The sequence below is a fragment of the Notothenia rossii genome (assembly GCF_949606895.1).
Source record: "Notothenia rossii genome assembly, chromosome: 9".
In the NCBI taxonomy this organism is placed as follows: Eukaryota; Metazoa; Chordata; class Actinopteri; order Perciformes; family Nototheniidae; genus Notothenia; species Notothenia rossii.
Window position 1 is genome coordinate 35,933,518 of NC_136907.1, and position 14,512 is coordinate 35,948,029.

Consider the following 14,512-nt stretch of genomic DNA (forward strand, 5'->3'; position numbering starts at 1 on the left):
CAGGCACTGGCAGACTGTCGAGGATGGTGGATAACTGCTGTGCACCAGGTTGCACAAATAGGCGTGGGAAGAAGAAAGGTGTATCTTATTATCGCATTCCAAAAGACGCGGAGAGGAGGGAAAAGTGGATCGCAGCGATTAAAAGAGCCAGGAGCCGTCTGAACAAGACTGAAAGATGGGACCCCCCGGCCGTTTGCTTTCGCTTATGGAGTGATCACTTCATATCAGGTGGGTGAAGGAATACAGTACAATGCTACAAAAAGTTTCTGGTCAGTTTAATTTTTACCGAAGTAGAATCTAGCACCCAGTTATTATAGCTAACGGACTCTGTGATGTCCCTTTTTAACTCAACAAGTGTGGCTCTGGTGCAGCCTAGCCAGTTAGCTTGTAGCAAGCTAGTGGTAAACAAACCCGTGTTGAAAATATTCCTCGGGACTCGGGGAGAGCAGCTCTCCCCGAGTCCCGCTGTGCAGTTGCAGTGGGCTCCCAGCACAACACCGTCGTTCCTGACCACCACCCATGGCTTTAGTTGACTTTCATTAAGCCTTTGGGAGGGATTAACCTATATATGAAATTCAAAAATAGATAAATAAAGGTTAAAAACGCCAGCCACTTTGGTTGAGTACGTTCAAAAATACAAACTAGTTTCAGACGCACTGCAGTAGCTATCCAAGCTAATAAACAAACATGCTAACGTGACACTGCCGTAGCTAGACAAGCTAATAAACAAACAATGCTAACGTGACACTGCCTATCAAACTGGAATAATTTAATACTTACCCTTGCAGTGATGATGCCGAAGTTTTTGGATGTAAGACTCCACAGTTGAATGTTGTTTACGAAGCCGGAATGACACCATTTGTAAGCCTCCAAGCTTTTGTAAGCTCTGAGGGAGTCTCCTGAGTACACTGATGGAAAGCTTACAAGATAGCTGTGGATGTCCGCGTAGCGCAAGTCGGGTACATCGTCTTCAGAGCAGGAGGTTATGCTCTTGAAAAGCACACCGGGTGCATTATATGGGTCGCTTATATTTAATCTTTCTAATTTTTTACTATAAAGCCGAATTTCACTTGAATTAAAATGAGATGTATACTCGCACGGTAGGAAAACGCTGGCGCCGGTCGTCATGTTTACTGCCAAAATGGTGGCTGATAACCAAAAGTCACGTGACCGCAGGAGCTCTATACTGGTCTTTGGCAGGCCGTAGGCAGGAAGCTGTAAGCTGGAGTCCGAAATTCAGTGCTCCATCTGTATATAAGAATTGAAAGTGTCACTCACAAATGTAAATTTTTAGCCCAACAGAACCTCCCTGACCTGAGCTTCTGCTGAACGACTGTCAGACAACAGGTTTCAGATATCAGATGACTCCTGATCCTAAACATGCAGGCTTGTGTGTTTAGCTTAGAGGAGATCTGCTAGTCTTCTGAGAGAATGCACCTTAACCTTTAACAACTGTGTCCAGCTGGTAATGTTCACTCTGTCCTGTTCAGTCTGGATGTCATAGATCTCCTTGATACACTGTGTAGGCAGTGCATGACATTAAGGATTTTGGGAGATGGCCCTGGGGGCCATCTAAGCTAATTTACAGATGGCCCTGAGCCCAAAAGAGATTGCCCTGAAAAATGCGCGCGGACGAAATGGCACAAAGGGTTTGGGGGGCCTCCCCCTAGAAAATTTAGATTTTTGCAGGTCTTAGATGCTGTCTGGTGCATTCTCTAGACTGAATTATAAGATGAACCACCACAATATTATATTGTACAATTTCCATTTTATTCTTCATTTCACTTGTTTGTTTGTTCTTGTTTGTGTTAGCTCGCTTGCATGCCCTGCATAGCTATAAGAAATACTTAAGTTGTTGGTGAAGACACTTTCCATCTGTTGAAGGCAAATGCCTTCCCAGATGTAAAAAAGTAGAAAACATAACATTCAGTTATAACTGCCAAAACAAACATTATTTACACTGTTATGGCCCCTGTTAAAAATGTTTGTAATGTTATCTACTGTAAGTTGGTCGAACGAATGCCTCCTCATCCGGAAGCTGACCGAGCAGACCCGAGCAGCAGTCGAGAGGAGCCGAGCGTATTCGCGAAGCACACAAAATGGCGACGTCAGTTCCCGTTAGCCGGCAAATCTAAATCTCTCCGGTCAAAATAATTTCCCTTTAGCGCAATACCGCTTCAGTTGCGCCACTTATGTGACAGACAAGAAGAGTATGTGACAGACAAGAATAGTAAATTCTAATGTCTAACACTTAATGTGGAGAAAGAGATGTCCTGTATGGGTTGATTGTGCGTTGATCTGTTGGTAATGCCTCGGGGTTCCGGTGGACATGTAAACAAATGTATAATGCTGCGCTATACTTTGTGGCCTCACCCGGTTGCATAGCGACACTTATTGTTTCGGTGTCTTTTAATAAGCAGGTTTTCATATCATTAGCTAGAACTAGCTGGATCTGATCGATATGGACATAAACGCGAGTGAAGTCTAATGTGAAGGGAGAGAGAGATCAGCTGCTGCTGACGAGTCGACACGCATGCATGCATGATCACATGCAGCGGTGAGCGGACAAAACACGCACTTCAGGTTAGAATATCACACGTAGCTATTTTAATTACCTCTCAAACTACCTAAACTAGTTATAGATATATTTAGTTTTACTGTCGGGTCACTCATTACTGGATCCGCGAGCTGCATAATACTGGCATAATAGATTGCCCGATCGGGCAACCAGTAGGTGAGGCTTCATTGCCCGAGCTAAATACTAGATGGCCCCGGGTCATCGGGCAGTCCTTAATGTCGAGACCTGGTAGGGCTATCATTCATTTTTTGTTTAATAACACCAAGACTTTAGTTTCTATATATTTTCTTTATACACCATATGGTGTTACATTTAATTTAGAAAACTGCAATTACTTTGTACTTGTATAGTGTAAATAGTATTCTGTTTGAATGTTTTAGTATTATATATTGTATTCTAAAGTATTCTGTATATGTATGTTGTGTATTCAATAGAGATACTATATATACTTATTTCCCTGTTGATATGATATATGATAATCATATGATATGATTCGTGTGCAATAACTTCTTTACATGTAGCTGTGAGAAACCAATTTGCTAAGTAATTTAATATAATCGTGTATGTTATTTGATGGAAAGCTGGTGTAGTGCAGCACACGTATTTAGTCCGGCTTTGGCCCAGTCAGTAGGGGCTTGCACTGGGAGCCGTAGGGTCGCCGGCTCACGTCCCGACCAGACCTAAACATGGAGTGTGGACTGATACTTGGAGAGGTCCCAGTTCACCTCCTGGGCCCTGCCTTGCCCTTCAATCAATCAATCAATCAATCAATGTTTATTTATATAGCCCAATATCACAAATGTTACATTTGTCTCAGTGGACTTCACAGTTTGTACAGAATATCAGTATGACAATACGACAACCTCTGTCCTTAGACCCTCACATCGTACAAGGAAAAACTTCCAGAGAAAACCCAGGTTAAAGGGAAAAATGGGAGAAACCTCAGGGAGAGCAACAGAGGAGGGATCCCTCTCCCAGGACGGACAGACGTGCAATAGATGCCGTGTGTAAATTGAAAAGATAATACATTTGCAACATAGGTAGTCCAAATGTTTGGAAATGCATGTGTGTATAATAGGAAGATGAATCCATGAGTATATCCATCCAGGACTTATGATCCAGGACCACAGCCACGACTCAAGATCCAGGACTCGCAATCCATGACACAGGACCGCAGGATCATCCATGACTCCGGATCCCGGCGTATATAGACACCAAAAAGAAATAAATTTGGGGAAGCTGGGTTAATCGGAACATGAGAGTACACAGGTATAGACAGAGAGAAGGAAGAATTAAGATGTCCCCCGACAAACTAGGCCTATATCAGCAAAACTAGGGGCTGAATCTAATCAGCCCTAACTATAAGCTTTATCAAAAAGGAAGGTCTTAAGCGCACTCTTAAAAATGGATAGGGTGTCTGCCGTCCGAACACAAACTGGAAGCTGATTCCACAAAAGTGGAGCTTGATAAGAAAAGGCTCTGGCTCCCATTGTACTTTTAGAGACTCTAGGAACAACCAACAACCCTGCATTCTTGGAACGCAATGCCCTAGTAGGACAATAGGGTATAATGAGTTCTTTAAGGTAAGATGGCGCCTGCCCATTAAGGGCTTTGTAGGCGAGAAGAAGAATTTTAAATTCTATCCTGTGTTCTATAGGGAGCCAGTGTAAGGCAGCCAGAACAGGAGTAATGTGGTCCCTTTTCCTAACTCTGGTTAGTACACGAGCTGCAGCATTTTGAATCAGCTGAAGCGATTTGACTGACTTCTTGGTACACCCTGATAATAAGGAGTTACAATAATCCAGCCTTGAAGTAACAAATGCATGGACTAGTTTCTCTGCATCGTTTTGAGGCAAGATATGCCTCATTTTTGCAATGTTACGTAGATGGAAGTAGGCGGTCCTTGAAATTGATTTTATGTGGGCGTTAAAGGATAAATCCTGATCAAATATAACACCAAGATTCCTTACAGTCTCACTGGAGGCCAAATTAATGCCATCCATAGTTAATATATCTTTAGATAATTTGTTTCGTAGATTCTTTGGGCCAAGTACAATAACTTCAGTTTTGGTCGTGTTTAACATCAAAAAATGTAAGGTCATCCACGTTTTTAAGTCCTTGAGGCAGTCTTGAATTTTATTTAGATGATTAATTTCATCAGGCTTGATTGATAAATATAGTTGAGTATCATCCGCATAACAATGAAAGTTTACAGAATGATTCCTTATAATATTGCCTAACGGAAGCATATATAGGGTGAACAAAATAGGTCCAAGCACTGAGCCCTGTGGCACTCCATGGCTAACTTTGGTTTGCATGGAAGATTCATCGTTGACACGTACAAACTGAGAGCGCTCAGATAGATAGGACCTAAACCAGCCTAAAGCAGTTCCCTGTATGCCAACTAAGTGCTCTAGTCTTTGCAATAGGATATCATGGTCGATAGTATCAAATGCAGCACTAAGATCGAGCAAGACAAGAATAGAGACAAGTCCCTTGTCAGAGGCTATTAGAATGTCATTTGTGACTTTAACCAGAGCTGTCTCTGTGCTATGTTGTGTTCTAAAGCCAGACTGAAAATCTTCAAATAAATCATAGTTTTTTAAGTAATCACACAGCTGTTTTGCGACTGCTTTCTCAAGAATCTTTGAGAGGAACGGAAGATTAGAAATAGGTCTATAGTTGGCTAAAACCTCTGGATCGAGGTTGTGCTTTTTAAGAAGCGGTTTTATCACTGCTACTTTGAATGATTGTGGAACATAGCCTGATAATAAAGACATATTCATAATATTTAATAAAGAAGTGCTAATTAATGGAAAAACTTCTTTTAACAGCTTAGTTGGAATCGGGTCTAAGATACACCTTGATGGTTTAGAAGAGAGAATCATTGAATTTAATTGTTCAAGGTTTATGGCTGAAAAGCATTCTAGTTTACTATCTAGTGTAATATTAGAACTTACGTTTCCGGGAGCTGTTGATAACACTATACTGGTTAAAGGCAAGAGGTCATTGATTTTGTTTCTAAGAGTAACAATTTTATCGTTAAAAAAGCACATAAAATCATTACTACTGAGTGCTATGGGAATAGAAGGCTCAGTCGAGCTGTGGCTCTCTGTCAGCCTGGCTACAGTGCTGAAAAGAAATCTTGCATTATTCTTATTCTCATCTATTAATGAAGAGTAGTATGCTGCTCTGGCTTTACGCAGTGCTTTCTTATATTCATTGAGTGTAATTTGCCAAATTAAAAGAGATTCTTCAAGTTTAGTGGAACGCCATATCCTTTCAAGTTGTCTCGACTTTTGCTTTATTTTGCGGGTTTCGGCATTATGCCATGGAGCTAATCTATGTTGTTTTATTTTCTTCTTTTTCAAAGGAGCAACAGAGTCTAATTTTATTCGCAGCGCATCTGTAGCACTATCAACAACATGATCAATTTGGGGTGGTGTACATTTTGTATAAGTTTCCTCCCCTACATGCAGACATGCTATCGAGTTAAGTATTGGTGGAATCTCTTCCTTAAATTTAGCTATAGCACTAACAGATAGGTTTCTGCTGCAGGAGCTTTTGGCTAATGCTTTGTAGTCTAGTAACAGTACTTCAAAAGTTACTAAGAAATGGTCGGATAAAACAGGATTATGCGGTTCGACTAATAGTTGCTCAATTTCAATACCATAAGTCAGAACAAGGTCAAGAGTGTGATTATAGCAGTGGGTTGGTTTATTTACACTCTGACAGAAACCAACAGAATCTAATATAGAGTTAAATGCAACAGTAAGGCTATTTTTATCATCGTCAACATGAATATTAAAGTCACCTACGATAATTACTTTATCTGTTTTAAGTACCAAAGCTGATAAAAACTCAGAGAATTCTGATAAGAATTCTGAATAAGGACCTGGTGCACGGTACACTGTAACAAATAAGATTGGCTGCAAAGTTTTCCAGGTCGGATGCGTAAGACTGAAAATGAGGCTTTCAAAGGAGGTATAATTTAATTTTTGTTTAGTATTGATAAGTAAACTTGAGTCAAAGATTGCTGCAACTCCACCTCCTCGGCCCGTGCCTCGGGCAATATGAGTATTGATATGGCTGGGTGGAGTGGCCTCATTTATACTGACATATTCTTCATGTCTCAACCAAGTTTCAGTGAGACAACATATATCAATATTATAATCTGATATTAAATCATTTACCAGTATTGCTTTAGATGCTAGAGATCTTATGTTTAAGAGACCACATTTAATCTTCCTGTTTTGTTGCACTGTAGTAGTTGTTACATTTACTTTTATTAGGTTATTATGTATGACACCTCTATTAGGTTGAGCAAGACACCAATTTAGAGTTCATATTAGGTCGATGTGTGTGTCTGTCCCCTATGGCCCAGCACCATACAGAGTACACACATCATCTTTTACTTGTTCTCTACAGCTGGATAATGTTTCAACAAATACAAAGAGCTGCACAATGCAAACACATACTATCTTTCATTTAAAGCTATAATAGAGCTTCTTAGTGGTCATTTCTGCAGTGGGTAGGAATAACATTCTCATTCTAAATGTGACTCAACCATTCAGGATCACATACTGATCATACGTATGTGATCCTGAATGGTTGGATGCAACAATACTCAAATGAAAATGGAAAACATGTTCTTCTTATCACCACAATATCATCAGTAGGATAATAAGTATGATAATCCAATAATTCCTCAGTACCCATGTTATTGTTTGACAGCTCGTCCTAAACTTGTTGGTAGGATGACCCCAGGCACTGTTCTCCCATCTGAGGAGAATATCGACCTCACAGTTTTGAGGGGGATAAAGAAAGAAACACCTCCTTACACTCAATACGGATCACACTGAATGTTGTTTGTACATGAGAATGCAGAGAAGTTTGGAAACACTAGTTACTTAACTGCTTTATTTCCTGCTGCCTAATTTTGTTATAGAGTTATTTTTGGCAAGGTGGACTTTATTAAATGTACATTTTCTCAGAAGAAGATGAACTGTGTTGTTGTAAGTTCAGTTAACCCTGCTGATAGGTCATCATGGTCCTCTGTCACTAAGCATCACAGCCTGGTCAGGCTCCGTCAGCTTCACTGACAGCAGATAAAGGAGAGGTATCCTGATATAGGAACGTTATCAGTACCTCCTGCTGCTGCTGATGCTCATTGAAGATGTACATAAAAGGAAAGGAGAAAACTTTCTAAGAAGTCCACGTTTTTGATGGAGCTGTGTTTACCATCATCCTGCTCCATGAAGTGTTTAGCTGCAGTGAGAAATCTCTGAGGAGGAAACAGCAGGGCTGAAACACAATTGACTCTGCTGTAAACTTAACACCAGGATCACATTCTACCACAAACATTTCTTCTGATTACTCACATTATCACTACATAAGCTGTCTCAGCTTTTAATGATATAATTGCCAATTGACTTTGTTTCTTCCAAATAAAAAAAACCTTTCATTTAGCGACATCACACTTTCATTCGCTGCTTTGAAATGAGATCCCCAAGGGCTCATGGGAAATGGAATGTTTTTCTTTACCCATAAAGGAACCTTGAAAACCTTTAACCCCTTTCACATGACAGTAGCAACTTATGATGCTTCTGTGCGGTATGAACCGCTTCTGAAGAGCAGATCAAACTGAAGCCCTTTGGCAGAAAGATTTAGGGGCAGCCTCAAACATGCTGACCTTTCACAAATCGGCTACTGGGAGTGCTGCATGGAGGTAGTTGAAGGTAGATGCCCCCCTCTCTCCTCACACATCCGCCCCGCACCCCTCCCTTCCCTCCCCACCACTGACCCCCACAAAAGGTATTTTCCCTCCAGAAAAACACGGGCCGTTTAACATGTTGAGGCACAGAGACACCTTTCCAAACCATCCGGCTAAAGCAACTTAAAGTGCAACTACATACCAAAAAAATACTACTGTCTGGCTGTCCCCACTCTCAGCAATAATACCCCTTTTACATTTCTTATAGAAAATACTGTTTGTTTGAGGAGAGCTTCATCTATTTGCAATAATCCATGCTAAAGATGTGAAGCCCTCAGAACTATGCTGTGAACATTTAAAATGTGAATAATGCTAAGATGGATCATTGCAGGGTTGAATTGTTCATATGGCAACATCAAACATTTTATTATTTTTTTAGAGTGTGTAAGTAACTGGTAGTTAATAAATACCAAGCAGGTAGAATAATAATCTTTTAAAAAGGACGGGTGTTCAACAATGATCATTTGGACTCCTTAACTGCATTGCTGGGATCTACGCCAACAGCAAATAGCCTACTGCAAAACACTTAAATTGTATATAAACTTTAATGTTAAAAGAGTTTAGTTTGGACTGTGAAACCGACAATAGTGGAATGAGAGACAGCTCCACAGAAACCTGGCCTCACCCCCGGGTTACTTCCTGTTAGATTTACTCTCTCCCCGTATTTGGGATCTCCAGGTTTCTGTTTCCAGGTCTCTATGATGGAGGGCTGACCGCCATGATGGGGTTCAGACCAAAAATAAAATGTGGGGCTGTGTAGTAGGGGTCTCTTCAGGTACCGGTGAGTCATGAAATGGAATTCTAGTTGGAATAAATGATCCATGAGCTGTATAAGATACAAAACACTGCCCAGTGGAATGAGACAGGATTTCACATCATAGTGACAGTCTTTGTATCTTATGTGAAAATGCTACTAATTTCTTTAACTGTTCTTAAAATGTCAGTGACCATAACCTTTCCAACCACAATTCATACTCTGCTGGATCCCCTCACATGTGGGCAGGTCTCACCCGCCCCCAGTCAGCCTGGACAGCCCCCGCTCCCCCAGTCAGCCCCCCTCCCCCACCTCCACCCCCCCTGGACTCTGAGCCTCAACTCTCTTTGAAAGCTTCCCTCTTTGATTTGAGGAATGCTGCAGATCAATCTACAAACTGACTTCAGCTGCTTACTCTTGTGCTAGTATCTGTCATTATGTGGAGGCCAAATATGGATTTTATCATGGCTGAAATGTGACCCCCCAAAACAAAAACATAGATTGGGTCCCTCCTCCTGTGGAGCCACTGCTCCGGAGACAGGCCAGATAGCATCAAGTGATGGAGAAGATGACCCTGGCGTCAAGTGTCAAGCACCCATAACACGAGAGAGAGAGAGAGAGAGAGAGAGAGAGAGTTTTCTCCCTAACAAAACATTCACTATCAGCATCAGAGATTATACAGTGAGAGGCTTTCTGTAAAACTTCTGTATAACGAATATTCAGTTGCTTTCTAAATAGACTGCTTTACTTATTAGATGTTATATTTTACCACATCAGAACAATGAGTGCCTATCTTTATTCCAAATACAAGACAGAGAGGTTTAAAACCCCAGCCTCAATCACAAACATCTGATAGCAGTCAGGGCCGTATCCACCATTGAGGTCACCGAGGTCCGGACCACGGTATTTTTTTTCGAGCTGTGTATATAACTAAACTTGTGAAATAATTGCACTAAACGGGGTTCTTTGTAGTACTTCCTTTTACTGACGATGGGGGAGCTGCATAACCAAGTAGCCTCGGTTAAAGCAAACAGAAGAAGACGACATGTATCAACAAACCACCGCAGCCCGGACTTGAACCGGAGCAGCGAAGGAGTGATGAGGTATCTAGAGATCTGAGTCCAGCGGTCTGCTTGTGTTTCTGTTCATCAGGACATCATATGATCAGCAGATCCTGTGTGAACGCTCTACGTTAGTCAGTGGATGTCCGACAACATGCACACTAACTTATATTGCAGCTATAGGCTAATCTTTGGTTTAAATTGCGTGAATAAACTAGCTAGAGAGCTAAAGTTAATTACGTTCATCCAATGTCAGAAGGATTACCTTTTAACAAACGTTGTAATGCTTTTCTTTCACTTCAATTTGAGTAAAACATTGGAGATATAACATTGTATTGTTTTCTTTTTACACTGACTCAGATATAATGAAAAGACTACGTCAGTCGAAGCTCAACTTTGGTACGGAAGAGAAAGGGGACAGGCAGAGAGAAAGAGAGAGAGAAAGTGATGGAAGTCAGGGAGGAACTGCAGGTACAGTCACACAAAAGAATGTAGGCTTAATAACCCTATCTATTTATCTATCTATATATCTATCTATCCATCTATAATTTAGTCTTCATTTACAATATAGACAATAGGCATACTTTTTAAACAACATACATCTATTGCAGTTATGATGTCATAATAACATACAATTGTATAAAACACAATTTGCTTACATCTTTGTTCTCTTTTGGGAATCAAACAAAAAACAGATTAAAAAAATGATAATGCAAACAAACAAGTGAAATGAACCAAATGGCTGAATTGCTTTTAATTCACTGGCGGGAGCGACAAGTGAGTAGGAGCAAAAAGTGAACAACGAGGGAGAGATTGAACAAAGAGACATAGTAGAGGACAGAGAGAGTAGTGAACATGAAGAAGACAGAGACTAAAGAAGATGGAAGAAAGGGTGCAGGTTATGGAAAGGAGAGAGACATGGAAAGTGAATGTTGACATTGTTTTGTGATAATTTTAGCCTCTTCTGCATGTCCATATCATTAACAGTAACAATTAACTGATTCAAAATAATTTATGCTACAGCCCACTGACATGGTTTGAAATCGATATATTATCCCATTTGTGACCCACCACAGGACTTAAAAAGCACCTGACTAGATCATGAAAATCCAAGAAATCCCTAGCATGTTTGGACCTCGGCATTAAGGAAATCCTGGATATGGCCCTGATAGCAGTAAACACATTTCACCCTAGTGTTCGAACCGGCTCCATGACACCAAACGACCGTTTAGCAGGAGGGTTTGCGCACAGAGAATGATAAAGCCACAGTATTATGTTCACCCACCTGTTAATTGCACGTTTATTCAGCATTAAGGCCGGCAGAGCTCTATGAATTCATTGCTTCCCGCTCTGTTCGCCTAAACTTATTGTTATTTAATTTAAAATGGTAAGTAGCTGTATTAAGGGGAAATCCATCGTAACAAATGAGGACTTTCCCAAAGTTCCGGGAACCCGTCTCGGGCCTGAATGCGTTACACTGGAACAGTCCTCCCATCAGAGCCTTCTGGTGCCGTCTCTACTCAAACATGCTGTTACTATTCAGGCTCACCGGCAAGTTACAAGTCCAGCCACATCCGGAGAGTAGGCTACAGTATGCTGAATACCTCGGTGAAAACACAGCAGCATACCGTGTCCACACTGTCATGAAGCCTCTTCTACCGCAGTATCAGCGAGCCTTACCGTGGAGCAGAGTTCTGGCGGTCACAGTGAGCAGCAGCAGCAGCAGCACAGCAGCGGAGTCCATTCTCTCGGCGGCGGGATAGTGGCAGCCTGGCGGGATGAAGTGAGGCGCTTCGCTCCGTGTCTCCTGTTTGGAAGAGGCGTGGAAAGTCCCAAACTAACCAGAGAGAAGGAGCACAGGTGAACACACTGTGAAGGGAGGGGACTCTTTGGGGCGTGTGCGTGTACAATGTCGCCTTTAAGTGTTATCGGAAATAATATGCTTGTTTGAGATCCCTTACGAAAATGAACTATAGTATTACTATAGTATACTGTAAGAGTTGTATAGTATCCCTTACAGTAGTACGTTTGTAGAGTTCTATAGTATTTTTCACCAGCTATCGTATTACTATAGTCTTTTCTGTAGTGCCATTTTACTAGCTATAGTAGCCCTATACTATTTCAATGGTAATACTATGTATCTAGATCTTTGTAGTATCCCTATATTATTTTAAATAGTATAACTATAGTATAATAGTGTATAAATAGTATAAATGTGTTTCTGTAGTTGTTTTTTGAACACACTATAGACCACTCACTCCTATAGTAATAACATGATATTGTCATAGTGAATGCATATTATTATATAGTGTTTGTAAAAGTATTACTATAGTGTTTTGGTGTTTCTGTTTTAAGACTATATTATTTTAAATAGTAGCCTACTACTGTAGTATAATATTTAGTGTTTCTGTAGTTGCTTTTTGAACACACTATATAACAATCCTATAATAGTATGATATTGTCATAATGAATGCATATTATTACCATAGTGTTTGTAAAAGTATTACACTCCTAGAATTAATGTGTCATTTTTTTTAACACACTGCTATGTCAAAGGCAATTCAACACATTCAGTGTTATTTCTGAACTATTTTACACACACTGTGTGTACATAGAACAAATTAAAATGCACATAGTCAACACATTATTGTTGACTAACACTGGGCTAACATTGGGCACTAACATTGGGCACTGTCCTGCCCAATCACGGTTGAGTTATTTCAAATGTATCATTTTTCAACTGTCCAAATGTCCATCAAATGTCCCGCCATTTCACCTCTGGCTGCTGTGGAGGATGGATGTCAGCAGAGGAGAGTCTAACTCTAGGTAAGTTATACAGAAACAAAACGTTTTTAACAAAGTGAGCAGATATATCTTCATAATGTAAGCAAGCTAGGGGTCTAAATACATATTTGTAACCTTAAATAAATATGTTTTGCCAATGTTGAGCAACTAACTATTGTTTGAGTTTAGCTGCCTGGATGACAATTATTTTCCTTTAGGCCGTTCTTCTTTTTTATTATATTTATTTATTTTATCTTAACTTAATGTAGCTTACACTCTTTTCTGTGACCATAATTCTTCAATCGGCACTACATTGATAGCATTAGCAGCTATATGTTTAATGCTATCTAGCTACTTTGGCTAGGTTTCATTGTTCGGCCAGATGTGGCGAGTGAGAAGACCGACAGAGGCTGCGTTGATATATAGTCTCTTACAGTGCAAATACGTAACTTACTCGCACTAAAGTTATTTATTAGTAGTACGTGTACACTACAGTTGACCTGTTTTGGACTAAAACATCAGCCACTACTCTATACTTGCAAATATTATATTGTGTAGAAGGGAGATTTCATATCTGCCTCTTGTCGCTAAGGCAACTTGTGTATGTGAGACACAGCGTCACGCACGGCACGTTAGGCCTTCTCTTCCGATTATTTGATTGGTCGGAAGGGAAGGGCCGGCGGGCTTTCCTTCCGACCAATCAAATCGTTGGAAGGGAAGGCCGGCGGGCTTTCCTTGACATGTCCCTGACACAGCGGACTGCGGGTGTAGTATAGAGTGAGTGTAGCGTGCAATACTGTGTTTCAATAACACATTAATTTAGAGTGGCACTGTTTCAGTATTTGTAAAATACTCACTGACAACAGCGGAGAGATGTTTTTTAATACAAATACAAAATATAAAGAAATATCCAGCCTCCAGGAGAAAACGCCACTGGAGGCTGAGCAGAATCTCCCCTGTGCTTCTCTAGAAGTTGTCTTTATGGGTGAAGTTAATTAACTTAAAATTACCATACTGCTTATAATTTATATAAGGTGTATATTAGCGGGTTTAACTAGAAGATGATAGATGATGGCATTTAATTGAATCTGGCATAATATGATTAGTCAACATCAGGATGAATTTGTCTTTTTCTTATGCGGGAATGAGCTGCAGGAATTTGTTAAAGTCCTAGCAAAAAGTAAATTAAAAGAAAAATCTACAGTGTCCAAAGCACAAACCATCTCCTGGAAGTAACAGGTGAATTTGGATTTGTCCTTGATACAACAACAACAATCCATTTAGCCTAGGAACCTTCCTAACGGAGTGAAATTACCCGGAAGTCCCTCAGTAGCAGCCATGATAAGTGCCGTTAGAATTCTCTAGAGATGATAGGAAAGGAGGTTTCAAACTTCCTTTATAACCTCCTTCAGCTTAGGAACCACTAGACCTCCCTTACCGAAAGGAGAGGAGAAAATGCTGCCCCACAATGCCTCGCAGTCGCAGTATTTGCCGTCACACAACAGTCGGCCGTTCACGGAAACAACCGATTATGACCGAGAAATGATATCATGAAAGTTACG

The 14,512-nt window shown here is 40.5% G+C and overlaps 1 protein-coding gene across 5 annotated transcripts in view; it reads right to left on the reverse strand.

Moving 5' to 3' along the window:
• Nucleotides 1-12,036, reverse strand: part of LOC307019455 (CD166 antigen homolog) — a 167,876-nt gene extending 155,840 nt beyond the window's left edge. For all 5 annotated transcript variants that reach the window (XR_013802662.1, XR_013802663.1, XR_013802664.1 and 2 more), the window contains exon 1: nucleotides 11,847-12,036. Coding sequence is in view for 1 of the 5 variants with exons in the window: in XM_079650399.1 (XP_079506525.1) it covers nucleotides 11,847-11,910 (64 nt within the window). In the remaining 4 variants the exon portion in view is untranslated. The remainder of the gene's footprint in view (nucleotides 1-11,846) is intronic.
• Nucleotides 12,037-14,512: the final 2,476 nt, after the last annotated feature.